General features: G+C 34.3%; 3 protein-coding genes across 5 annotated transcripts in view; 2 read left to right on the plus strand and 1 right to left on the minus strand.

Moving 5' to 3' along the window:
- The window catches only part of LOC125816391 (cysteine proteinase RD21A-like), a 215,690-nt gene that overhangs the window by 8,078 nt on the left and 181,094 nt on the right, over positions 1-26,518 (minus strand). The gene's annotated exons all lie outside the window — the stretch shown is intronic.
- LOC125816177 (transcription factor bHLH113) lies at positions 2,689-4,242 on the plus strand. The gene is made up of 5 exons (XM_049495766.1): positions 2,689-2,969; positions 3,054-3,167; positions 3,239-3,304; positions 3,384-3,518; positions 4,090-4,242. The coding sequence occupies exons 1-5, from the start codon at positions 2,703-2,705 to the stop codon at positions 4,240-4,242; spliced, it is 735 nt and encodes a 244-aa protein (XP_049351723.1). The 5' UTR covers positions 2,689-2,702.
- Positions 8,451-26,070, plus strand: LOC125816373 (DNA repair protein REV1). Of its 3 annotated transcripts, none has more exons than XM_049495971.1 (24): positions 8,451-8,679; positions 8,878-9,022; positions 9,391-9,506; positions 9,604-9,680; positions 9,781-10,280; positions 11,393-11,536; positions 11,725-11,857; positions 11,945-12,033; positions 12,138-12,188; positions 12,265-12,468; positions 13,234-13,353; positions 14,639-14,731; positions 15,248-15,307; positions 15,388-15,474; positions 15,606-15,689; positions 15,778-15,850; positions 16,477-16,545; positions 16,649-16,747; positions 17,250-17,480; positions 17,594-17,664; positions 17,793-18,385; positions 20,473-20,533; positions 24,187-24,484; positions 26,034-26,070. In XM_049495971.1, exons 1-23 carry the CDS (start codon positions 8,477-8,479, stop codon positions 24,241-24,243), a joined length of 3,360 nt encoding a protein of 1,119 aa, XP_049351928.1. In that variant the 5' UTR covers positions 8,451-8,476; the 3' UTR covers positions 24,244-24,484; positions 26,034-26,070. The 3 variants fall into 3 exon arrangements, with proteins under 3 accessions (XP_049351928.1, XP_049351929.1, XP_049351930.1); XM_049495972.1 differs by having other exon boundaries at positions 17,603-17,664; positions 17,787-18,385; XM_049495973.1 differs by having other exon boundaries at positions 17,603-17,664.

The following is a 26,518-nucleotide window of genomic DNA, read 5'->3' on the forward strand; positions in this document are numbered from 1 at the left end:
CTTGCTTCCATGGACAACTGAAGGCAACATGGAGGCGGTAAGTGGTGACAATGGGTGAAAAATTTATAACTCTATCAAGGTTTGAGTTGAGTGTATTTAATCGCGCCTGCTTTTAATTGTGTCTTCTTGATCGCGGAATGTAGTAATCTGCTCCAAAGATCAAATAGCTGCAACAGGAATGACTAAAGTAAGGTAAAAAAAGAGTAATGATATCTTTTTGGATCCTTAATTAGCTGCCTTTAGTTGTATTCGAATCTATTGCAGCCTTTAGAGCATGAGTATCGAACAAATATATATATATTAGTACTATAATCTTGCTCATTTACATGCACTTAACACTAGGTCAAGTGTTTGGGTTTTGGACCAGCAGAGAGTAGAAGTTTAATCGAACTTAGAGATTGACCAATTTTGCATCGTCCAAAGAAGCTAAAATGTCTGGCTCTGGTTTCCTCGTGTAGTTGGTACATAGCCCTATGCACTATCTGTTATGGCAGCAATCTGCGTAATTCTTACGATTTCTAACTATATATTTTAGGGGCGGAGTAAAATTTATGGTTATCCCCGTGAGCGGCTTGAACCAATCCATTTTAAATAGATGAGTTATTCCATCATTTAAAAGTGGGTCAAATATGGATTAATCATAAAATATGAACAATTTATGCATACTCATTCACAAACTGCAATTCCCTTAAAATATACGGTATATTGATCCCTTTCTTGCACTTGTCAAACATTGTCTTAGATTTGCCTCGACTTCTATAATCTTGTCCACGTGCAAAAATCACCGTTCTGAACGTAATTCTATGCGATTTGAATACTCAATTAATAGTACTTTTAATATTGTTTATTTACTTAAAAATGTTAATTAGATTGTAGACTCAATTGAATAATGTCCTTTCCATTCTTGGGGTCTGAGTATCAAACAGTAAAGAGTTTATGCTATTTGAAGGTTTTCCATCCTATTACTTTTCCAAGAAATGGACTGGTTTAACCTGTATTTAATTTATATGGGGTAGGAAGACTTCGGTAGACCTTCTATTAAGAAAAGATGTAATTAATGGAAGAAACTACTCCCTCCGTCCCATTTTATATGTCACTCTTTTTATAAATAGTTAATTCATAATACTTGTCATTTCATAAAATCAATACATATATTAGCATATTGTTCCTTTTATATCCTTATGAGTTATTAGCATTGAAAACAAGAAATTTGACCAACTTAGAAAAGTTAAGTAAATGATTCATGTTTATTGGTTAAATTAATTAATCAAAATAAATTAATTCATATTCATTGATTGAAAACTTGAGTTCCAAAAAAATTAAATAAGGATAGAAGGGTAAAGTTACATCATTTCTTAATGCAAATGCAAAGTAAAAAGGTGACATATAAAATGGGACGGAGGGAATATAAGAAAGAAAAAGAGATATAAAATAGTACTCCCTCCATTTCATAATAATTGAATTGTTGAGACATTTTTCATTTTTCAAATTAACTTAATTGTTCAATTTTCAAGACTACTTTTAGAATGTTTTTCCAATTTTACCCTTCATTAGTTAGTATTAGAATTAGTTATTAATTAATTTTTAGTTATTTTAATCATAATTTTGATAATAATTAATAAGGGTAAAAATGGAAAGTTAAACCTAATTTATGTCTTAATCTTCTTTTCTGAAAGGGTGTGAAACACCTTAACAATTCAATTAATATGAAATGGACGGAGTAATGTACAAAATACGTGTAGCAAATGATATTAATATACATTTAGAAGAGAAAAAAAAAACTATGTGATACCTAAATCATATTATATATACTTGACTATTTATTAATCCTATACCTAATTTTCAACCTCCATATCTTTCTATCCTAGTAGCTTGTTTAGTCAAATATTTAAATTAGAAATATTGGAAAATAGCAATTTAATAGTTGACTAATCAATTTAATTTTTTTTATTGATAAATAAAACAACACTTGTGTATGTATTTTTTAAAAATAAAATGGCCAAACACCAAACCTCTATAAGTACTTCTTCCGTTCATTTTTAAAAAATAAATAAATTAGATATTCAAAAACTATACAAAAAAATAATAAATTGTAATTTTTTTTGCATAATAACATAACAAAAAAATATATCATAAAATTTTAGTCAATTTTTTTATTGTTTAATTTTAAAAAAGAAAATCATAATAACTAAAAATGGACGGTGAGAGTAATAATAAGGACTATTGATGACTACCCCTTCATTCATAACGAGTGTTATGATCAAATAAAAACCAGCCCAAAACAAAAACTTTGGGAGTGTGGACGAGAGAAGGTTAGCACGGTTTCTCGGGTGAATTGTTTGACTGAGACAATACAGTACAGTAGCGACGATACTACCGAAGCTAAAGTCCCCATTCATTTTTGCAACGGCCGTAACGTCTCCACTCAATTTTACACGACAGACACGTCCTTATTTCAAAACTCATTATTCTTGTTACGTGGAACTCCCTCTTTATTTTCCTTTTTATTTATTTGAATATATATTTTGATATTATAATTTAAAATGTACCAAAAAAGAAAACAACAGAGTGCATATATCTATGTTTGTCCCGTCCATGTTAGGAAAAAATAACTTTAAAAGAAGCTTCCGTCGTTTACTCCCATAAACAAATCCCCCCTTTTTCTCCATTAGAAATCAGCAGAGCTAGTGTCAGATAGAGCAATGGCGGGTGAAGAAGAGAATTCACTGGATGGAGGAACCTATTCAGAACTACTATTTGCCGACGACAATGATGGCCTAGCAGGATGTTTCAATTTCACTACTTCATCTTCCCCAAAAATGCTCTGTTTTGGTACTGATACTCCTGTACTTGAAACTTGTTCTGTACAAACACCAGAACAAAAAACCCCAAAATCTGAACTCAAATGCAGTGGAGATTCACCATCTGCTTGTTCAAGTAGCAACATCAGCAAGCCTAACAACTCCAATGTATGTAAGCATTTTAATTTTGTTTATTTTTTAGTGTGAGAGAGTTGGTTTTTTGGGTTTGTGGATTATTTGTCCTTTGTGCAGAAAAAGCGAAATGGGGCAGAGAGAGAATCAGTTGAAAAAACAAAAGGTGGAAATCAGAGAAATTGCAAGAGGACAAAGATGGTAGAAAATTCAAATGTGACAACTCAGGCAAAGGTCAGAAAACAGATGAGTCACATCTCAATTTCTTCTTTGTAATTTTAAACAATAATAAAAAATAATTGCAGGTTAAGAAAGAGAAGCTTGGTGAAAGAATCACAGCATTACAACAACTTGTATCTCCCTTTGGCAAGGTTCATTTGAATTCCTGTGTAATTTAATTGTGGTAAGTAAGATTAATATGGTGACATTAAAATGGATGTGAAAGTGCAGACAGATACAGCATCAGTGCTACATGAAGCGATGGGATATATCAGGTTTTTGCACGATCAGGTTCACGTCTTGTGTTCTCCTTACTTGCAGCGCCACAGTCAGAGCCAGAGCCAGAGACAGACTCCCTCTTTACGTGTAAGTACTTTCATTTTGATTTTTGACCAATTCACTTTCACTAAAAAGTCCTCTCTTTTACTACTGGACTAGTTACTAGTACAACAACCTCCCTTTCCTTCCGGGCCTCCCTTTTTATTGTCTTGGAGTTAAGAATATGAAATTTTCATCATTTTTAAATAGAATGAAATTATTTCACAAAAAAAGTGAATAGTAGTAGTAACTTTTTTTGGCCAAACTTGTACCAAGTGACGAGGGTGTTTTACGTAAAATTAAGTTTGTGTATTTGGTTATTTTAACTAACTTTCAATTGACATGACCACAATTAAACTTATAATAATATATATTTAGGTGTAACCTAGTAGTAAATAAAATGAATTGCGACCATGACCTCTTATGGTAGAGGTAGCCATGAGTTAATTTCTTTTTATTTTTCTTTATTACTCAATACATATCATGATGAGAAGAGGTAACAGCTACCTTGCAAAAATAGTGAAGGTGCACCCGAGCTCGGTCTAGACACCCTGATCATAACAACAGATAAATACATATGTAATTATTTTTTAAGATGTTATAAATTAATGTGACACAGGAGGGAGGAGAAACGGAAAATGAGGTGTTGCTGAGGAGCAAAGGACTTTGTCTAATCCCAGTAGAGCTGACTGTCCATGTAGCTGATACTACTCTCAACGGCGCTGATTTTTGGTCACCTGCCGCCATGATGAACAATAATATTACCCAATGAACAATCCCTTTGCTCTCCGTTTTCTTGTTTTGGTGGGTTGATGTATTGTAGCCCCCATTTTTGGATGTAAAAACTAAAAAGACATGATCAAAACCAGTAGGTAGCAGCAGGTTTGAAATGTAGCACTGCTGGGTGTTGGAAATTGTACAACTTCTGGGGAAATGGAAAAAGTGTTACTCTTTTCAGTTCGAAGGGGATTCGTGGACTCCATTCCTCTTGTCTTTAATTAATTCTTGTTTCCCTAGTTATAATGTTAAAAGTGGTATAATTAATCCTATAATATCATGGAGGAATGATTTTGTAGTGCTTAATAAATTCAGTTTTAATTTTAAGTCATTTCTATAAGAAATGTTTTTATTTTTACACTTGAAAGTTTCTTAGGTCATAAGATATCATTTTTTCTATAAACACCAGGGGTGAGATAAATTATTCCTATCATATTACTCCTTAGTTTCATAAAATCACTAATTAAATGATGAATTAATAGTAAAAACGTAATTAGAAGGTGCCCGGGTAGAAATCTAGTGAAAATCGTTCAGAATCGAGTTTAGAATGATAAAATCACATTTAGGAAATATAGCACCCACCTCAATATAGATGAAAAACCATTTTTTTTATTAAGCATTAAAGTAGTCGTAATAAATTTGATAAAGAATAATGAATTTGATGAATATAAATGATAAAGTAGGAATTGATTTAAAGTAATAAATAATAAAATTTTAAAAGTAATGATATGATTATAAATTTTATTTATATATGAAATAACATGGGGTTGTTTTAATAAAATATAAACTTGTGGACCAATTTTTATATTTAAAAAAATTCCAAATCATGATATAAATTTCTAAACCGTGATTTTTGGAGAATGGTTGAAGCGATGTCTTTTCAACGCACTATGTACATTAACCATAATGTAAATATCTTTTGAGTTAATTTTGAATCGATGATATATTAATTAGAATGTAGTATTTTTTGAGTTAATTTTGAGCACAAAATATATTAACTATAATGTTATATATTTTGAGTTCATTTCGAACATAGGATAATCAAAAAGGTTTAAGATGGATCATTGGTGGATTATGCATTGATCATCCAGAAATATAATTCTTGTTACCACGTTAATTTTTGGAATGAAATGAGTGCACATAGTATGGAACGAATATATAATATTTATATAAAGAGCTCAGCGAGTATGCCTTAAATATGTCCTTTTCCAAAAAGGAAAAAGAAAAATGGTGGTTTGAATTAAGCGATTTGATTTTTGTGGGGTTTTTATATTAATTTTTAGCGTAATATTCTTAAAGACATGCATTTATCTTTATATAATAATGATATTATTCACAATCATAAGAATTTAATAAAAATGTTAACCATATATTTGTGATATATTACCTTAAATATTATTGTAAAAAAATAATTTAATGGTACAGAGATTTGCGCATTTTAACTCAAAGTTCTAAACTTCGGTTAAAAAGTATATTAAATTCTAATATAATTTTATTTTATTTTACTTCTTTCCCCTCATAATCTTCAATATTATCTATGTGAAAAAAAATTGTTCTTAAATTCTTTCTTGGGCCTCAAATGTGTTAGGATCTAAAATCAAGGTTGTACTAGTTTCATTTTTGGGAAGGTGTATATATGTAATTTCTATTATATAAAAGACCAATAAAAGGACGATCAATTACATTTTAGTAAGTTTAACTTTATTTATGAATAAAATAGTAATTGTATAATTAATAATCAAAATGAAAATCTAAAAAACTCCATATTTTCTCTTACTTTTTTTGGTTAACTTCTAACAAATAATGAAGGTTAAAATACAAATCAAGTCCATAAGAATATTTTTGTTATTGTGTTAAAATGAAGTATGTCTATTGGTTAACGTCTGACAAACAATAATAAATGTTAAGCTTGTTGGACATGTTTTAGAAAGAAAATTTTAAACTAATTTAAAATAAAATATACTTGAGTAGTTAATTTTTTGTTCCTACAAAAATACTTTTAAAGATTAAACATATTTTTAGCATTATGTTATATAATATGACGACTATTAAGTTTGTATCTTGATTAAAATAGTCTTAAAAATGATGTATCGATATTTTTTTATTTAATTTAAAGAAAATTTCAAATTTAATGACTAAAAGGGAAAGTGGTGTTTGACTATCAAGAAATTATTAATTTGATAATATATTCATCGAACGATTAAAAAATATTAATTTTTCATTTCCATGTACAATGGGACATTTTTAAAATATCAAATATGATAAACTATTTAATAGAGATAAATTGAAGAAAAAAAAAGCATAATATTCAAATTCTCAAGAATATTAAAAACAAACTAAAGAAAAATGAGGAGTCAAACGACGAGGGGGCTATGTTGAGAAATATGAAGGAAGAAAAAAACTAAAAAATAAATAAAGGGAAAAAAATTGGAAAAAGAAAAACAAGTATATTGGTTATTTTGTGGGGGTAAGATTCAAAGTTTTCTCTTAGGTAGAATTGTATATTGGTCGATTCGGTTCGATTTTAAAGTATATCGGTTCGACTTATTGGTTATCGATTATCGGTTCGTAGACATGCTAAATTGTTATAGAACAATTAATATATGAACTTATCGGGTATCAATTAATCAATTATTGATCGTTATCGATTTAACATTGAGATTTGAGTTTGACACACACAAAAAATCATTGATAATCACTTAAAAACAAGGTGACAAACCAAATGAGTTGACAAATTACATTTTGCTCAAAAGTAAACACCGACATATTGTAAAATAATCGAGAGTATGAGACAATAAAAAATAAAAGAATAAAACTAAACCCTAAGTCACGAACTCTATATATCGAATGATATTAATATAATTTATTAATTTACTATCGGGTTATCAGTTAACCAATCAAGGAAAAACCTCAAGCCGTTAAGAATGGATAAACCAATAATTAAAAAAAATCAAAACCATTACCGAAATTAATAAACCAATAACTCATTACTGATAGATCAATATTTTTTTCCCGATTTGAATTATTGGTTTTGATTTGATTTTAAACAACTCTACTTTTGCGGCATGATATTTTGAGTTCAGTATCAATTTTTTTTATTAATGTAATTTAGAATTTAACATTAAGATAATTGTTTATTATATGTAGAAATAAAATTACTTTCATGATCCGTTATTTTTATTGTTGTGAAATTAGAAATCAACTTTTTAATAAATACTTTCAATATTAAAATAAAAATAAATAAAAATATTTCTACTACAACAAAGCAAACCACAAACAAATTATATTTGAGCTGAAGTGACAGAAATTTGAAGGCTTTGAAACAAGCTATATGAATTAGTTGATCAAGAATTTGTATATTAGCGGATGCAAATATTTTATATATATATATATATAGATAGATAGATAGCTACATCGTGAAAAATAGATACCCCTTGCGAAAATATATGAAAATCAATGATTTTTTTTAAAGATATCAACAATTTATATATTCATCGAACATTAAATGTGCTAACTCACCATAATCTAATGCAATTTTCAATTTTCTTGCTGCATAGAATTTCTTGAAATTCAGGTTTCCCAAGTTAGACGGTAAATGACGCATTGATATTGTATAAACATTTGAAACAAATTATAAAGTAATATATTTGAAGAAAAAAGTGAGAGAAAATTTAATTTAAAAAAGAATTGTCTTGAAAAGTAAAATATAACGTAACAAAGTTTTAATGTGGTTACGGTATCACATTCATTAGCTCTAATGATTACTTGTGCAATGTTTATCAATTGAAAATAATTTTCCTATATATTATTGTAATTATAATATAATTTTTTTAAAAAATTCCATAATATTGTATCAATTATCAATTGGAAATAAATTTTCTATATATTAATATTATTGTAATTATAATATATAGATTTCAAAAAAGATATAAGTAATTTTTTCTATAATTTTTCTACATATTACTATAATTATAATATAATTAAAAAAAACCACAGCGTAAAAAAACAAACAAACTTGAGGGAGACGCCTCAATCTTTAACCTTTTAGCGTAAAAATAAATAATTCTAACAAGAAGACATTCTAAATTCGATTAGCGTAAAAATAAAGCTTGAGGGAGACGCGTTTTAATGCGCAATTTCTTTAGTATAAAACAGTATAGTTAACTCATAACAATTCTAAGTTTCTATTATCAGCGTTTCAATTCAATTTCAATTCTTAGAAATCGGAGATGAGCATGGAGGAAACGTCACGCTCTGCCAACTCCGGCTCCAATTCAAAACGAACCTCAAATTCCAACAGGAGTAACAATAGCAATCAAAGCAACAACAAGAAGAAGACGAGTCAAAATACCCTAGGCATGGCCTGGGGTGCCAGTTCTCGCTCTGCTTCTCGTCCCGCCTTCAATAATTCACCTTTCTCCAATTTTGGCAGGCAAAATATTACTTATTTCTTTATTTGCACTAATTTTGCAAAGTTTTGTACATTATCTTGAATTTTTGTATACAATCTTGAATATTTATACACGATCTTGAAAATTAATTAGTTTTCAATTGATTTTGAATAGACTTTCATCAATAAAGAAAGTTCGTGTTGATCTTCTTATTGTGGCTTTTGAAAACTTTGATGTAGTTACATGGCCGTCAAGAATCAGAAGCTTCACGAGCAGTTTGAGGCGGAGGCATCAAGCACTTCTATCAGTGGTCCAAATTCTTCAAAACCTATATTTCAGGGCGTATCCATTTTTGTTGATGGATACACGGTTCCTTCCAGTCAGGTTTATTACATTATGGTTTCTTTCTGGTCTATTTCATGTGATTTTCTTGCCGGGGATTAATATGTTATGGTTGCTTCAAGATTTACGACTTAAAAGATCCTGAATTGAACTATGAATGATGTCGAATACTGTTTCATCAATAAAAAACTTCTCTAACTTTTGAATTGGGAGACTAGCGATTACTTGTATTCTTGTAAGGAGTTCATTTCAGTCTGCATGGAAACCCGTATTCAAACATCCATCTTCATTGTAATCAATACCTTGACTATATAGCTATCGTATTCTTTTCTGTACGTCACTGGATTTTCTCAGATGGAAGATTAGGTTGCTTCTCTTGTAGTTTATTGATTTCAACAATGTCTTTCCAGGAACTTCGAGGATACATGTTGAAGCATGGAGGCCATTTTGAAAATTATTTTTCTAGGCGTCGTGTTACTCATATAATATGTAGTAATCTTCCTGACAGTAAGGTCAAGAATTTAAGGTCAGCTGTAAAACCAAGTTCAATCAGTTTCTTATTTTGTATCTCTGCTGAAAATAGAAGTTGTGATTATTTTAAGATTGGTTTGAATTTGATATAGGTCCTTTAGCAGGGGACTTCCAGTTGTCAAACCCACATGGGTGTTGGATTCTGTCGCTGCAAATAAGCTTCTGAATTGTAAGTTTATATTTCTATGACTTGATTTTTAATGCAAACCAGCAAGTTGTCCACTTGTTTACTCTTATGAGCTCTTCTATCATTGTTTTGTTGTTTTCAGGGGTTCCTTATCAGCTTGATCAGCTTGCAAGTGAAGTTAATAACCAGCCTAAGCTATCTGCTTTCTTCACAAAAAACATTGCTTGTAATGATGATACAACAACATGTTCAACTATCCAAGCCACATCTAGAGTTGGGAGCCCATTGTCATATTCTGGACCAATTGAAGATCCTATATCATTTGAAGAGTGGCAATCTGCAGAAGATTTGGAGCCTTGTGCTCTACAATCTAAAGATCTAGTGCAAACAAACTACAATGTAGATAGAGTTGAGGAGTCAAGTTGTAGCATAGCAATGCAAGAACTGAGTGATGCTGCAAGTGGAGATGGAAGCCAAGCTCCATTTTCAGCACCTTCCAGTCCTCATAACGATGCATCAGTTTGTAGCGAATGGATGAGTGATCCCGTTAATGCGGGCCCATCAAATTTAAAGATTCCTAGGTCTCCTAATCAGCAACATTCAACTTTAGTTGATGCTAATTTTGTGGAAAATTACTTTAAGGTACATATGTTGCTATCTTGATATTGGCTTTGCTCTTGCTAGAACATCTTGTATTTATCTCCCCCAAAGAAGCAAAAAAAGAAAAAACAACAAAAAAATGATTGTAATGAACAATATCTACTCTCAAGTTCATTTTTATTTTTTCCTTATTGCTAGAGGCGCTGGAAAGTTAGTTTATATTGTTATCATTGTTAAGTTAATTATCATCACATATTACAACACCTCTCTGCAAATATTGCCTGGATTTTGGAGCTCACATGTAAATTTCAATGCGGACTAGTAAGTCTGAAAATGGGCTTACGAAGTCGATTTTGAAAGATGTGTTAAGACTAAACATCCAACCTGGACTTTGAGGCAATGGGTCAAGTAACTTAGGATGAACTCCCCAGGATGCCCTTTACACAAACGACGTGGGATGTAGTACACACACAATATATATATGGGATGTTATGTATCTCCAACACCTTTGATAGGTGAAATGCCAGCGCATGTTATGTTTATCCTAATAGGGTACCAACGAGGGGCCTTTCATGTGCAAAAAGCTTTTGCTCAAAGGATAGACAAGGCTGAGCTCATAAAGAAAAACATGTTGAAGGGTGATATGACATTGGTATTCTTTTTCACAACAATTGCCAAAACAGTATCCACATGCACATAGCAACCGTCTCTTTTTGGGTTAAAATTTTCTTTAACTACTGACCATTATCAACTTACTTTATGCTTTTGCTTCTGCTGTTGCTGGATATGGGATGACAAAATGATGGACCTTTCATGATTGTGGAAGATCTAATCTTAATTCTTTTTTTTTTTAGTTGAGAAAAAACTGAATACAAAGAATCGACAGCCAACTCATCATACCTAGATATTGTGTTGCTTATATTACTACTATTAAATTCTTGGCATCCAGATTTTCTTGGGCCTTCTGATGCGATGAGACTACTTGCTTTTGCTAGTGGATCTGTTATTTTGAATTTGTTTATTTGCAGCTATTGCATTGTATAACTAATATATATATAAATGTATGTGCACATTGATAAGTAATTGCATATCAAATACTAAAAGCACCTTGTGACAAAGTGGTTGACGTATTCCTCGTGTGCTTTTGCCTTCAGCATTCGAGGTTGCATTTCATTGGCACCTGGAGAAACCGGTACCGTAAACGATTTCCTAGCTCCCCTGGTGGGTTTAGATGCACAAGTTCAGGCCCTAGTTCTTCAGCAACAGCAAATAAGACAATGATTATTCATGTGGATATGGTAATTTCTGCTTCGATGGTCTAGAAATTTAACTTGTCCTCTTTATGTTGTTGTGACCGCGTCTATGTTCTGGCTCTCCTCCCTTCTCACTCTCCTTGATCTAAAGGAATCTCATATATATGTTATACTACCTGTCTCTGTAGATTATTCTCTGTACTAAAACAATCAGTTCAACTTTACTTGTTCAGGATTGCTTTTTTGTGTCTGTGGTCATTAGGAATCGCCCCGAGTTGAAGGATAAACCTGTTGCCATTTGCCATTCAGATAATCCACGCGGAACAGCTGAAATATCTTCAGCGAATTATCCTGCTAGGGGTTATGGTCAGTCTTTCAGTCAGTAATTCAATCTTTTCTTAAATATTATCCTGTGTTCGAAATTTGATCGTCATTCAAGCTTATTTCTCATAGGAGTTAAGGCTGGAATGTTTGTCAGAGATGCCAAGTCATGTTGCCCTCACCTAGTAATTCTTTCTTATGACTTCGAGGCTTATGAGGAGGTGGTCATGATATTTCAGTTTATTCATTTTGTTCTTTTTCCCCTTTCAATTGAATTCTTTTGTATTTGGATATCGAGTCCTATAAAATCTGATTTCATTTGCAGGTTGCTGATCGCTTTTATAACATATTGCACAAGTACTGCAACAAAGTGCAGGTATGGCCTCAAAACTGCTTGTTGAACAACTTCGTGATGTTCTTTTCTCTTGATTGATAATTGCTACTGAATGCAGGCTGTAAGTTGTGATGAAGCATTTTTAGATGCCACTGATTCTGGAGTAGAGGACATTCAAACTTTTGTCTCAGTGATCAGAGAGGAGATTCTTGATGCGACAGGCTGTACTGCTAGTGCTGGTATTGCTGGGAATATGCTTATGGCGCGTCTTGCTACTAGGATTGCAAAACCAGATGGGCAGTGTTACATCCCTGCTGAGAAGGTAGCTTATTTCGAGCTGTCTTTTTGATGTATGAAGAGGGGGGAGAACTTATGTTTTGATCTTTGTCATCTAAATATGTGTATCTTCTATTGTATTACAAAATACAATTTTGCTGCTACATCTTTATCGGTTACATGTCATTGCTTTCTCTTTAACTATTTGTAGTAAATCTCTTCTTACCCGATAGTCCACTAGGCATTGTAAATTTGCATGTACTTCTAGAAAGGACACGTCTGCAAGTTAAATCAGATTTTATTGGCTCCACTGTCATAAAGCGAAGTTTCTGCCAGGGCTTCTCCATGCCCTTGCCACGTGAGCTGTTTCTCCATTGCCACATGAGGCTTTTTTTGGTTCACTTTGTTTATGTCCATCCTGTTCAAGCATGATTACCTTTTCCGCTGCAAGAATCTGGAGTTAGATGGAAATCAACATGAATTCTTGAATTATTTTACTAATTTTTGAAAATAAATTACAACTTTCTTATTACCATATAAAAATATAAAACAATCTGCGAATATTTTATGAAGGATAAGTCCCAGAATAGGGCTATTTTGATAACTTAGTTTTGTCCCATCACAGATACTATTCTATATCAAACACATTTCTTTTGTTTTTACATCTTTGTTGATTTACTACTTCCTTTTTGATCATCTTATATTTTAGTGTCTACTGTATGTAGTGGCAGAAGAGGAAAACAAAGACTTGAAGATCATTTTAGAGAAGTGAAATAATTATTGTGCTGATTTATCTTGTTGGCTATATTAGGTGGAGGAGCACCTGTGTGAACTTCCAGTAAAAGCACTTCCTGGAATCGGTCACGTGTTGGAAGAGAAGTTGAACAGGAGACAAATCACAACTTGTGGGCAGCTGCGTATGATTTCCAAGGTTCTCATTGTTTAGTATTTGTTTCCTTCTGCAATATATTGGTAATTGCTCTCGCGGTTTTGATTTTCTATCTAGTTATAGTTTGTTTACAACAAGCACTGTTCTGTATCTCTTTTGATCTGGTTTCCCTAAGATATGTTTCATGCTTGAAGAACCACTACAAGAGTATTTCATGAATCATTGAATCTCTTGCTACAGAGATCTGCTTGTTCATTGTATGTTTGCTAGTATATTTGTTTATAAAAATAATAAGATAATGGTATTTATTAAAACTAGTAGCTGGAAGGTACTGCAAAATTGTATCAAGGGATATGTTTGTAAGAGTTCATAAGCAGAATTTCTCCCAAGCCGGGTGGCCTAGCATTTAGGAGAAGGAGTGACAACCTTGGAAACCAAGGATTGCAGTCTAGCATGGACGACACTAGTTGAATTATTCCGACCTTCCTACGCTATGGAAGGAGGAGGAAGGTGTTGTGGTGGTGTAGTGTTGTTTGATACCTAGGCCAGTGGGGGTTGCAGGTATTCAGTGGATTAATCTTCTTGTTTAGATGCCTTCTCCATCCAAAGCTCTCCATGAAACTATATTTTCCATTTCTTGTGAAAAAAGGTTTCAAGTTTAACAGGTAATCTCAACTATAGCTAAAAAATAAGGTTTGTTATTTTCATGCTGTCTGCTCGAGTCAGAGTCCTCTTTGCCACTTGTTCCCTAGTTTCATGGGCCCATGTTAAGTCTAGCATCCTTGGAACCTTCATTTACTAGAGCTGATGAAAAGGTACATTGTTTATTTAAGATGGCATTTGGCTTACTCAGCTCCTGGAGTTTATTTCAACTAGTGATGTTTTGTTAAACTCATGGTTAAAATGTTCCCAAATGTATGATCATTCAATAAAATGAGAATATCTCGTCTAGTGGAAACTAAGATTAATCAGTGCTTAAGAAATTCCTTATTGGCATGGGGGTTGTTTCTTTTGAGAACGAAGTGTGTCGAACACATTACAGCACTTGTTTGTTCGTTGATTGGTTATTATTTCTTAGAATTGCTCAAGACTTGTCTTATTGATTAAAGAAGTGATTTTTTTATTGGTGAATACTTTCATAATTTTTTTGCTGTTATTCAGCTGGTCGAGTGGGATGCTTTTCTCCTTCATATGATACTTATCGATACACCAATTGTGGTGGCACAAAGAATGCTTTATATATGTGGCATGCCATGTTTTGGGGATGACATGCATTATACTCAATATTGGACTATATATATCTCCCACTCATTTGTTGTGTTTCCAGGAAACTCTCCAGAAGGACTTTGGTTCTAAAACTGGCAGTATGCTATGGAGCTACAGTAGAGGGATAGATGACCGGTTGGTTGGCATGATACAGGTTAGGACCAACACAGAATGTCTTACTTTATTGCTTTTATTTGTAGGCTTTTCTTTTGGATTTTTGTCATAGTCACATAACTGACTAACGAACTCCCATTGACTCCTTTATTTCACTGTTCCTTTATTTTACTGTTTCTTATTGTTTTGAATATTGGAGACTTGCTTAATGATTGATGAGTGTTTATTTTGCCTCCTGTGCTGCTTGTTGCTTCTAACCTGCGTCATTGATTCTGGTGCCGATATAAGTATGTCTCTCAAGTGGTATTGTGTGTGTGTTTATATATTTATGATATTTTCAGAGCAAGTTTTCGTTCTGTTTCAAATGTAGTAAGTAGTACATATACACTTGCATCGTATTTCTGTAGAGGTCTTAAAAAGCTGTTCTAGTACCTGTCAAAATGAAGCAGATACTAGTTACATGTTTCGTGAATCTGCATCATGAAGTTTGTCATTTTGTTTATAATCAGTCATGCAGGTTCAAGCCAAATATATAAACTTCTCGATACGTTTGCAGGAAAGCAAATCCATAGGTGCAGATGTTAACTGGGGCGTGAGGTTCAAGGATCTGAAAGACGTTAGATCTCCACTAAATATCATTGTTGTTTTGGCCCTTTGTACTAATGCTTATTGACAGTAAACACCTTCTCAATTCAGGTACAACATTTTCTGTTAAACCTTTGCAAGGAGGTTTCATTACGTTTGCAGGGGTGTGGAGTGATAGGGAGGAAGTTTACCTTAAAGGTCACTGTTTTTTGCCTTATGAAGCCACTATTTTTTTATTGAGATTATAGTTCATTACTGAGAACTTTTAGCATAAACTAGTTGTATAGTTGGTTCTTATGCTGCTTTTGCACCTATATTTATCAATACAGATAAAGAAAAGAAAGGGTGATGCAGGGGAGCCAGTAAAGTATTTGGGCTGTGGTGTTTGTGATAACTTGAGCCATTCTGTCACGGTATTATATTTTCTGTGATAACCTCGTGCTCCGTGTTTTCTAACTGAAGAAATTTCTATTTCCTTTAATTGCATTATGCCACTTGTAGGTGCCATTGGCTACAGATAGTGTTGATGTGCTTGAGAGAATTGTTTCACAGCTTTTTACGACTTCACACGTGGGTAATTGCTTTCCCTATGTGAATGATACACTTTAAAATAAGGGTTCAAATCCGCACCCAAGAGTGTGGCCTAGTGGTTCAATGAACTGGGTGCAAACCTTGGAGATCAGGTTCAAATTCCAGCAAAGACAAAAAAACACTAGGTGATTTATTTCTAGGGTGAATGCCAAAATGGAAATGAATTATCTTTAGAAATTTTAGCTGATATCAATGATCTGGCAGAGAATGCTATTTGCATGAAACTTCAAAAACCTTATCATTAGCCTGAAAGGAAACTAAAAATATACTGGTGCAGCTCTGATGCTGATGAAACATTTAAGTGCAACTTTGGTGTTCTTTGGTTTCTGCATTAGTGGCATTTCTCTTTTCACTTAATTTTTAGACGAATCAGAATCAATCAAGTCATGGTGAATTTTGAACATTACAGACCAAAATTTTTCTCTAAGGATGTTAGAATTCCCTTTGGACCAAGTGAATTTAGAGTAAGAAACTTAGATTTTTCTTCCACATCAACCATTTCTTTGTTCCGCAACAACAAAAACATACACAGTGTGATCTCAGTATGACTTGTAGTCTACCCTGCTTTCTTCTTCTAATATAAATGCTGTTTTGACTATTGCTGTGCAGATGTGGAGGACATACGAGGCATGGGATTGCAGGTCTCAAAGCTTGAAACTGCAGATAGTTCCAAGCAAGGTCTTTTCTTTGCGTTTCATATATCTCTCTATGCCAGTTATGATGACGACAGTATATCATTTATGAACTGGCTTTTCTACTAATTTCATTGACATAAATCCAGGCAAAGAGAGATACTCCATCAGATCTTGGCTCACTGCTCCCTCTACTAAGACCAATAACCAAAACAGAAGCAGTAGTCATGAGAAAGGTGCTGATGCTGGTTTGACTTCTTCACTTATTTTCATTGGCCTGTCCAAATATTTATTGTCTCTAGTCATGCCTATTGCTTGATAGAAATATTTCCAACACACTTAAACTGGTACTGAAACTCTATTGTGGTTCCTTCCACTGGCTGTGTTCTAGCTCATGAAAAGTGGTAGACCTTTTAAAGGAATCTCTTTAATTTGTGTGTCCTAAAAATACTTGAGGACATCATAATTGCTTATCTTAGATTGTTTCCTTTCTCTGTACAACACGAGAAACTTAATGGGATTTTTATTGCAGCAGCACTGATGGATATGAAATATATTTTTTAATGCTTCTGTTAAAAAGTTAGTATGATGGTCTTATGTTGCTTCTTCATGTCAATTTATTCCAACATCGATTCTATGTTTTCAACAAGTTCTTACCTAAAAAGTATCGTCTGAACTTGTATTGAGTTCATTTTCCACTGAAGACATGCTGGATGAGTCTGAATTCGATATGCTTCTCTGATGTTGCAGCTAACAGTAAAAACAGTGTTGATGAACGCCAAGCTCAGTTGCAGGGTGATTCAAGTACACCTTTCATTGAAATGACTGCAGCGTCGCCCTCTGGTACTGCTGGAACTCTGCCTCCTATGAACGAACTTGATATAGGAGTTATAGAGTCTCTTCCTCTTGAGGTCTTTTCAGAAATTAATGACATGTATAATGGAAAATTGGCTCATTTTATTAATGAAAAGAGAAGCAAAGGTGAGGATGCAGTCCTTTAATTTTCAGAAGGCAGTTGGTTAACCCAATTAGCTTATACATATATACCATTTTGTTACAAGATTTTGCCTCACTTCTCATATCTTTTAAATTAGGCGTATCAGGAAAAGAAAACATATCTTCTGTTTGCCCTGCTGCACCTGGTGAAGCTTTTGCTGCTCATGAGGTATCTTTAGTTTTTCTCCTCTTCTTGGGCGAGCTTGGTATTTGTCCTGGTTTAATATTGGTGATGATGTTTATCTTGTTTCTACAACCTCATGGTGTTGATTCTGGTGGATATAATTGGAGCATCAGTATAATGAAGAGGAAATCCAAGTGGTCTCTTATCCTAATAAGCTTTTTGCTGATATGAAAAGTGAGACACTGTCTGATGCTAGTGTACCAAATATGGACGTGGTTATTCATGCTCCTGTCTCAGGAGGCATCAGTCTAATGCCTTCTTCTCTAAGTCAAGTAGACACCTCAGTTTTTCAAGAATTGCCTGAGGAGTTGAGGACAGATATACTTGAACTCCTCCCTGCACACAGGAACACTGAAGCTTCACTAGATGCTTCCTTGGTCTGTGCTAATAATCAGAACTGTAGTCCTTCTATTTCAAGCATTGATTTGTGGGTTGGAAATCCACCTGAATGGATTGACATATTCAAAGCCAGCAATTGTCAGATTTTGTGCGTTTTGGCAGAGATGTATCAGAGAGCAGGGGAAAAGAAACAGTTATCTTCTGTACTGCAGAGGACTATGTCTCAGATTTACATTCTCCCTGATGTCGGTACTGATGGATGGGATGAGGCTGTTAGTTGCTTATGCGAGCTTATCAAGCAGTATCTAAAATTAAAAATTTCAACTGATATTGAAGAGGTTTACATATGTTCTTGTCTTTTAAGAAGGTATGTTGAGACTAGACGTATCTGCAGTATGTGTTCATTTTCTTCTGCACATCTATTTTCTTGGCACTTGCTTCTGTATTTCTAATCCTCTTTGCAATCGTAAATTTCTTTCTTGATGCTATTGTATTCCTTTCATCCTTGGAATCTTGAAGTAGAAACTCAATGTGGTGTTATTTATACATGCAGAACCCAAGGTGATGAGGAAATTAGACTGCCACGAAGTGTAGTTTTCCAAGTAAATATTTTGATAAGATTTCTCAAGTAAAATTTTGAAGGACACATACTGGCAGACTTGCGGTCTTTGTTGTATTACACAACGACTACACCTCAATCTGAAACAACTTGGGGTCGGCTATATGAATCCTCACCTTTCTATTTAAGCTCAACTCATGTCATCATCATACCAAATAAAAATTCATTTCGTATAGTGATAACACTTTCTCTTTCTTAGCGCTCCTCCCCCCTTGTATAGTAAGGGCTACTTTGGTTGCGCAACTTTCTCTTTATAGGGTGACTTGACTCAGCTTGATTAATGTAAAAAATAAATTAAATATATATAACAATAACAATCAATGGTATTAGAAGTTCTCTAACAAGTTTAAAGCCTATTCTCATCTAGTAGATATCATCTATATGGATTTTTTCTTCAATTGGATCCTATCTTTAGCTAAATCTCCATTGATTCCAAGAAATTGTAGGTCTTTCACGACAACTTCCTTCCATGTGATTTAGGTCTACCCTGTCATCCGTTTTAACATCCTCACTCAACATAATTGCACACCTACGTACTAGTGCATCATAATTGCACACCTACATACTAGTGCATCATAATTGCACACCCACGTACTACTATGACATCATCTCGAGCGACCTCTCTTTTTATCTTTATTGCATGCTGTTTGCACCTTTTGGCAAGTGACCATTTTTAATCTTATCGAATATTGACTGCACATTCATTTTAAGAATCTGCATCTGTGCGACATTCATCCCATGGATATGTTGGACTTAAGCAACTATCATATGACATTGTCGGTCTTATAGTTGTTCAGTAGAACTTACCTTTCACTTTGGCAGCCATCCTTTTACAACATAACACCTCAGTAACACATTTCCATTTCAACCATCCAGTTTTATTTTTATGAGTAACATCTTCATTTATTATTCCGTTCTCTTGAAACAACAAGCCTTGGTGTCTAAATTGTTTGTATTTGGGCACCGCAATTTCGTCGAGTCTCACCTCAACTTTATTCTTCTAACTAAACTTGGTGCATATATTCACTTTTATTTCTATTTTACCGAAGATCCTTACTCTCTAAAAGGCTTCTCCATAGTTCATGCTTTTGGTTGACGCTCTCGCTGGTTTTGTTGATTCACACTATCATCAGCAAATAGCATCCACCATGGGACCTCATCTTTTATTGTGTGGGTTAGCTCAACCATAACTAGGATAAACAAATCGGGGCTCAATGTTGATCCCTAGTGTAGACCCACTGTTCCGAGGAACTCTTTTGTATTTGTATCTCCTACTATTATTCTCATGTAAGTGATGACTCCTTAATACATGTCCTTTATGACATTGATATATTTAATGTGAAATTCCTTTCTTTTCCCTCACCCATCGAAGGACCTTTTGTGGTACTCTTGTCATATGCTAGCTCCTTCCACAATAAATAAATAAATAAAAAGAAGTATGTTGTTAAATGTAAGTATTAACACAGGAGACAGGGCTTCTCCTGTCGTTTACCTTCAAACAGGGGGACATTCCCCACAACAGCTGGTGAGGAAGATTAACTGGAGGGACTCTTGAAAACTGTCTTTCCAACTTCTTCCTCTTTTTTGTCATTTTTTGTGGTGCTTTTGGTAAATACCTTGTCTAGCACAATGATGACATCTCATCAATATTTTTATTGTTTGGATATTTTGGATTCCTTTTGCATTGTTTTTAAAAAAAAATTAAAATAATACTATTTACCTCTTTTACTGCAAGCAGTAGCACAAATAAATATGGGAAGTGTAACAGGGAAAATGCATTTGTGATTTGTTATGAATGAAGACTGGGTCTGACATTATTGAGATTGTGATATCAGGTTAACTGCAAGGTCAAAAGTTTTCGTAGAAGTTTACAACAACTTGCTTCCACATTTTCAGGTAACAATAAGTTGTTTCATTTATTTTCTTGTTGAGATGTGTATCCATATATAATGTTTTATAAAGAAAAATATGGTTCGGATGATCTTCTTCTCAAACTTGTCTTTCCGACTCTTAGTGGAAATCATGAAATTTAGCTATACTGGAAGCAAATATGTTTGCTGGCTGTCGGCCTTGCAAGATTAAGCACATGATACTGGTTTAGGCCCCTTTATGGTTTTTGCTTATAGTTACAGTCTGCAATGGTATCACGTTGTAAACTGTTTTCCCTTGTTTATGGCATGTTACCAAAAGAATGATATGACTCGTATGCATTGTTGAAAGAATTTCTACTAGATATTGATTTAACCATATTTGCAGAAAACGGGGCAGGCTGTTCTGCTGTTCTTGTTAACCCATTAATTGATATGGTTTCTTCTAGATTCTTTCTATCGTTCTAGGGAGTTTTACTTCTTAAGAGTTGTTTTAACTTTTTAACAATACATGAGGGTGATGATGTTGTGTAAGTATGCTGTGTGCGGGATTACAATCTTGCAGACTGCAGTAGTTACAATACATTGTTATACTTCATTTATGAATATTGGATAATGTTATTGAAGTCTACCCATCTAGATTGTTAAATGGGTGGCCAATTCCCCACCATATCTGGTACTGGTGTTGGATGTTGACTATCCTCTTTTTTGCCAAACCCATCAAAAACTCCTTCAAGTCTGCAAATAGGGAGTACCCAATCTGTTGGTCTGCTGACATATGTTGCATGTAAAATTGTTCCAATCTTTCAGTTAACAAGTGTGTTGAAGTCCACATTGGCTGTGGGGAGGGAAAGTTGGTCTCTTTATATGGTCTGGGGCAATCCTCACCTCATGAGCTAACTTTTTTAAGTTGAGTTTTGCCAAGGTATCGGAGCAGAAAGAATTAAGTAAATAAAAATGTGCTCTGTATGGAAAACCATCAGGAGAATGTGGCCTGATTTCAGTGCAAAGGTGACCTTCCGAGTGGGGAATGGTTTGAAGACCAGTTTCTGGAATGAGACCTGGTTAGGTGATGTAAATCTGAGGATACTTTTTCCTGATCTGTACATTATCAGTCTACAGCAGAATGACACTATAGCACAGATGTGGAGCCCTCAAGGTTGGGACCTTATGTTCAGAAGGGCTCTAAATGATTGGGAGGTTGGAAGAGTAGCAGACCTACTGCATGCTTTAAACTTGTTTCCAGGCACTGTCACAGAGCCTGACAAACCAGTTTGGAGACTGCATAGCAGAGGGGTTTTTACAGTTAAGTCATGTTATTGGGAGAGGAATACCAATCATTTCTTGACAACAGTTTGGCCCTGGAAATTAATCTGGAAAATTAAGGTTCCTTTAAAAGTTGCATGCTTCACTTGGTTGGTAATTAGAAGAGCTTGTCTCACCCATGAAGTGCTACAAAGAAGAGGTATACAGATCTGTTCAAAGTGCTACATGTGCGGACAGAAGACTGAAGTAAATGGTCATTTGTTTCTGCATTGCAAGATAGCTACAGATCTGTGGAACATGTTCGTTTTTATACTCGGGGTTAACTGGACAATGCCCAGAACCACTTTTGAGGTCCTAACACACTGGCAAGGAATCGGAAAGAGAGGATCAAAAGAAGACTGGTGGAAAAATATCCCTGCTTGCATATGGTGGACACTATGGAAGGAAATGAATGGGAGATGCTATGAAGGAAAGGTTAGCAGCCCACAGGAGATCAAGATGAGACATCTTAGTCTTCTGTATTTTTGGTGTAAGAAAAATTTAGTGGGGGAAGTAGATAGCCTTGTGGAGTTTAAAAGCCAATTGTAAATTTAGTTGTCTTTTTGGTTTTGAGTATGATGGCACCCCCTGGGGGTTTGTAAATCCCACCTCATCGATTTTGATGAGTCTTTTGTGTGAATAGAAAGTTGCCTATTTTAAAAAAAAGGTAAATAAAAATGTGCTCTGTGTAACAACTTAGCTTTAAGATGAGATGATACCATATACTACATCATGGTAGTAGATCGCCCATCCTAATTTTTGGTTTACCCGATGTTAGGCCCTTAACTTGTATTGTCCACGCTACAGATGTTCAATCCTGGGAATGCGAGGGGGTGTGGAAGTCCCACATCGGTTGTGTGAGGAAAAAATCTTGTTTTATGGTCTTAGGCAATCCTCAGCTCACGAGCTTGATTTTGGGGTAGAGCTAGGCCCAAACTTCATTATCAAAGCGGTTGCACAGGTGTTTCTGTTCTTCTTAAGTATGTTATGGTCTCACTGTGTACGTCAATTAGTTTATTCCTTTTCCCTTTGTAATATAAGGGTGTCAAGCAATGTTGTGAATGGCCCTCGCCTTTCGCCTTTGGCGACAAGGCGAGGCACTATCGCCTATCTGCAGCGAGGTGAGGCGATTTGAAAATGGCGAGCTATGGCGACGAAAAGGTGATGGCGAGGCGAGGCGACTGGCTTCACCTTTTTTTTATTATTATTTTTTAAGGTCTTATTTAATAATTAAAAGCCAAAATTAGGGTTTTTTTTGGATATTTTTGCAAACTTTCACCTTCGCGACCTTCGCTCTTCTTCTCCTCAGTCACGACCCCTTCGAGTCGAGAGTCGAGCTTCTTCGCGACTGCTGCCAGGTACGAGACGAGACCTCCTCTTTTCTTCTTCTTCAGTTCTTCTCTTCTTTTCTTCTTCTTCTCTTCTTCTTCGCAACCTCCTTTTCACTGTGCTCTGTTTTCCAGTGGTAATGTAGTAGTGACCTGAGTCCCCTGTTTTCAGTTGTAGTGAACTGAGTGCTCTGTTCTGTTGCAGTGCTCACTGCTCACTGAAATCTGCCTATATTTTTTTTTAAAAAAAAATTAATCCTTCTATAATTATTTCTTCCCTACTTAATTTAGCTTTATACTAATTAATATAGTATTTAGAGTTCTAGTATTGCTTTTAGAGTTTTAGAGTTCTAGTATTGCTTGTCAATTGTTGTCTTATGAATTATTGAGTCATTCAAGTTCTACACTTTTAGTATCTACTATTAGTTTTTGAATTGAAATATTTGCTAATATATGCTATTGCTATTAAGATTTTGGATATTTATATATGCTATTAAATTTTTAATTTTTTGGTATTAATTGGTGCCTTAATTCAAAAAGGCGAGCGCCTCGCCGCTCGCCTCGCTTTTGTCGCCTTTCGCCGTCCAAAACACTGGTGTCAAGTTAAGTAGTTAAATACTGCTTTGATAGAACCAGGGCTGTTCTGGTTGGAGTTGTCTTTGCCGCTAAATAGCTTCCTTTGGTCCTCCTTTTTAATTAGTAACTGCAGGCTTTTAGTTGCAAACCCAGTTAAACTTTAGATGATACTTAAAATTTTAATTGTAGGTAAAATCTATTTTTTGATAGTGGTTAAGAAGACTTGCTTAAAAAGGTAAAAGTATAAAGTTAGGGCATCTTTTCGGATATATTGTTATTATATCTGGATGAGAGAAAATGTGAAGTAGCAATAAAATAAAATGAGTGTGACATCTTAGAATGTCTTTGAATTTGAAACTATTGGTTTAGATAAATAGCAATCTTTTCTTTACAATAACAAATTCAAGTTTAGAATCTACTTTAACAGTGAATTTGTGACCTAACCTGATCAACTTTTTATCTCAATTTGTAGGCATCAGTTAGTGAGAACTATGGTGGCAGCTTTTACATTGCTTCTGTGACGGAATGATGTGTGGCATGCCTTCTTTGCCAAGAAAAAGTGTCAGGTGCTCTATGCCTACAAGTCCACATTCTGCCTGCTCACTTGTTCTACTTGTAAACTGTGTATTGATGCAAAGGACCTCTTGTACAAGAACTCACACCTGGTTTAACAGAAGATCTTGTGAACTTTTGACAGTACCACATGATGTTAGAGGAGCCCTGTTATCTTTGACGTCCAGTCTCCCAAGATAGTGCCTTTGGTTATGCATGTGAGTGCTTCTTCATTCTACACTAGCAATCTTTCTTTGAACTTCCTGGAACTAGTTTCTTAATGAGCATTTACTAAAAAATGTGGAAAACTCTATATCATCAATCTTGCTTTTGATTCCTTGAGAAATTTATTGAATATGTAAGTTCTCCTTCTACTTGATTTCTCTTCTTCCCCTCTGCTCATGTGTCTCAGAAGTACCTAGATCTGTCCTTAACTTTAGGAGATATTTCCTGATTTCTGAAGCTGTTAATTGCTGCTTTTGTTTGGTTGAAGATTTTGTAACCTTCAAGTGGTCATTGTAAACCAAGAGGGTGATAGAGGGTATTTTTAATCCACATTCCATTTGTGATTTTTTGTATCTTCTTTTTATTTTCATATGTTACTTGTAGTTCTCGCATCTTTCACTTATTTCCTCTTTAAGTTGAAATCTCATGTAGTGTGGGGGACCAGGTTAAAGTGATAGAGCTTGAGATCATCATGGTAGGTACCTGTGTGTTCCAGAAGTGTTATTTTCAATTTGTGTTATGTATACATTTGTCTTCCCTCTTGCTTGAAGTCGAGCAGGGCTTCATTCTTTGGATGGATAATGTTAGGTGAAATGAAGTCATGAACTGCTTGAATCAGTTAAACAATCTATTCATTTTTGTCTTAGGCTTACTTTGTGGAGGTCCAGATGGTCATTCAACTATGGTCTCTTTTATCAGAAAGCCACTCAATTTGATTTTTAACTCAAAAGTCACTCAACTATGAGTTTTTACTTACGAAGTCACTCTACCTATTTGATTGATTTTTTAAATTAAAATTCGCTTACATGAAATTTTTATTTCTAACCAAAATTTCAAAAAATAAAAAAATGTCCATCTAAACCATTTAATGACCCGCCCACTTAGCCCGACCCACTAAAAACGTGATCGGGATCATTGAAATTATCATCCTCTACCTCACCCACTATATTTTCTTGGACAACCTCTATTACATCATCCCTTAACTCAGTACACTATCACCTTGAACTTTTTCAGCTAGCACTATGCTTTAAAAAAATTCAAACAGTGACGTTCAAATAATAAATCCTAACTATTATATTTTGGGGGAAAAGGGTAAAATAACAGGGTCACTATTGGTATTCCTTTTATGTAAGACTTTTGAAACAACTTTATTAATAACACTGCTCAAACTAGTAGGTCTTACATCTCCAAAACTGAGAAATTAGTGTGGGTGATGTATCTAGGGAGCTCCTGTACTACAAAAAATGCTTTCACCAGTTTGATTACATCTGTTTTCACAAAAGCTTGGTTGTTAAAACTTCTATTTTGGTATGCTGTCAAGAAAACTGGTTTGACGGAAAGCAGTGCCTGTTTGTTCTCGACTTGCTTGATTCTTCTGTTTAAGGGTATATTTATCTGCCTTTATGTATGCTATGCTCTTCCCACTTCTCTTCTTTTCTAGTTTAATTTTGCCAGTGATGATAGTGCTCATCTTTTATTTTATTATTACAGAAAGGAATTGTAGTAGTCTGCATTTATCTGTACTTTGGCGTTATTGGTCAGGCCTCACTACACTGTAACTGCTGATTGGAGTGAGGAGCAGTTTCCATGGTTGTGGATTGCTAAGATGCAGTGTTGAGACAGACTAATGGTTGGTGCTAAGTTCATGGTTAACCCAAATTAAGTGCTAGAAGGAACTCTTTAGAGTTCATTAGACTTCTTGGACGGAAATATCTTATGATCTGATATGACTATACCAAACTTTGGTATAATAAGTCATTTTTATTGTGTTTGCATGTCATAAGATATTAGAAAATGACTTTTCTCTCTTTTCGACTGAAGTTATTCTTCTTCGTAGGTACGTAACTTTTTGACCTCATATCACTGCTACAGTCAACACCTAAACGTTATTATCCATCTTTACTGTTCGAGAAATTTTCAGAAGGTATGTCGTTTTTCGGAATATATCTTTTATACTGAACACTGTTTGTTTTGTGCCGATTCAGGTAGATAATTTCTGAATTTTGGGTAGCTATTTTGTGCCAACT

The sequence above is a fragment of the Solanum verrucosum genome, unplaced genomic scaffold (genome assembly GCF_900185275.1).
Source record: "Solanum verrucosum unplaced genomic scaffold, falcon-dt-bn FXZP01000261.1, whole genome shotgun sequence".
Lineage (NCBI taxonomy): Eukaryota > Viridiplantae > Streptophyta > Magnoliopsida > Solanales > Solanaceae > Solanum > Solanum verrucosum.

Bases quoted from the DNA above. Each gene is read 5' to 3' on its own strand.
- LOC125816177 (XM_049495766.1), top strand. From the start codon at position 2,703: ATGGCGGGTGAAGAAGAGAATTCACTGGATGGAGGAACCTATTCAGAA. The intron at 2,970-3,053 runs GTATGTAAGCAT...TCCTTTGTGCAG, and splicing joins GCAAGCCTAACAACTCCAAT to AAAAAGCGAAATGGGGCAGA. The intron at 3,519-4,089 runs GTAAGTACTTTC...AATGTGACACAG, and splicing joins GACAGACTCCCTCTTTACGT to GAGGGAGGAGAAACGGAAAA.
- LOC125816373 (XM_049495971.1), top strand. From the start codon at position 8,477: ATGAGCATGGAGGAAACGTCACGCTCTGCCAACTCCGGCTCCAATTCA. The intron at 15,308-15,387 runs GTTAGATCTCCA...TTCTCAATTCAG, and splicing joins GGTTCAAGGATCTGAAAGAC to GTACAACATTTTCTGTTAAA. The intron at 17,481-17,593 runs GTGAGGATGCAG...CTTTTAAATTAG, and splicing joins TAATGAAAAGAGAAGCAAAG to GCGTATCAGGAAAAGAAAAC.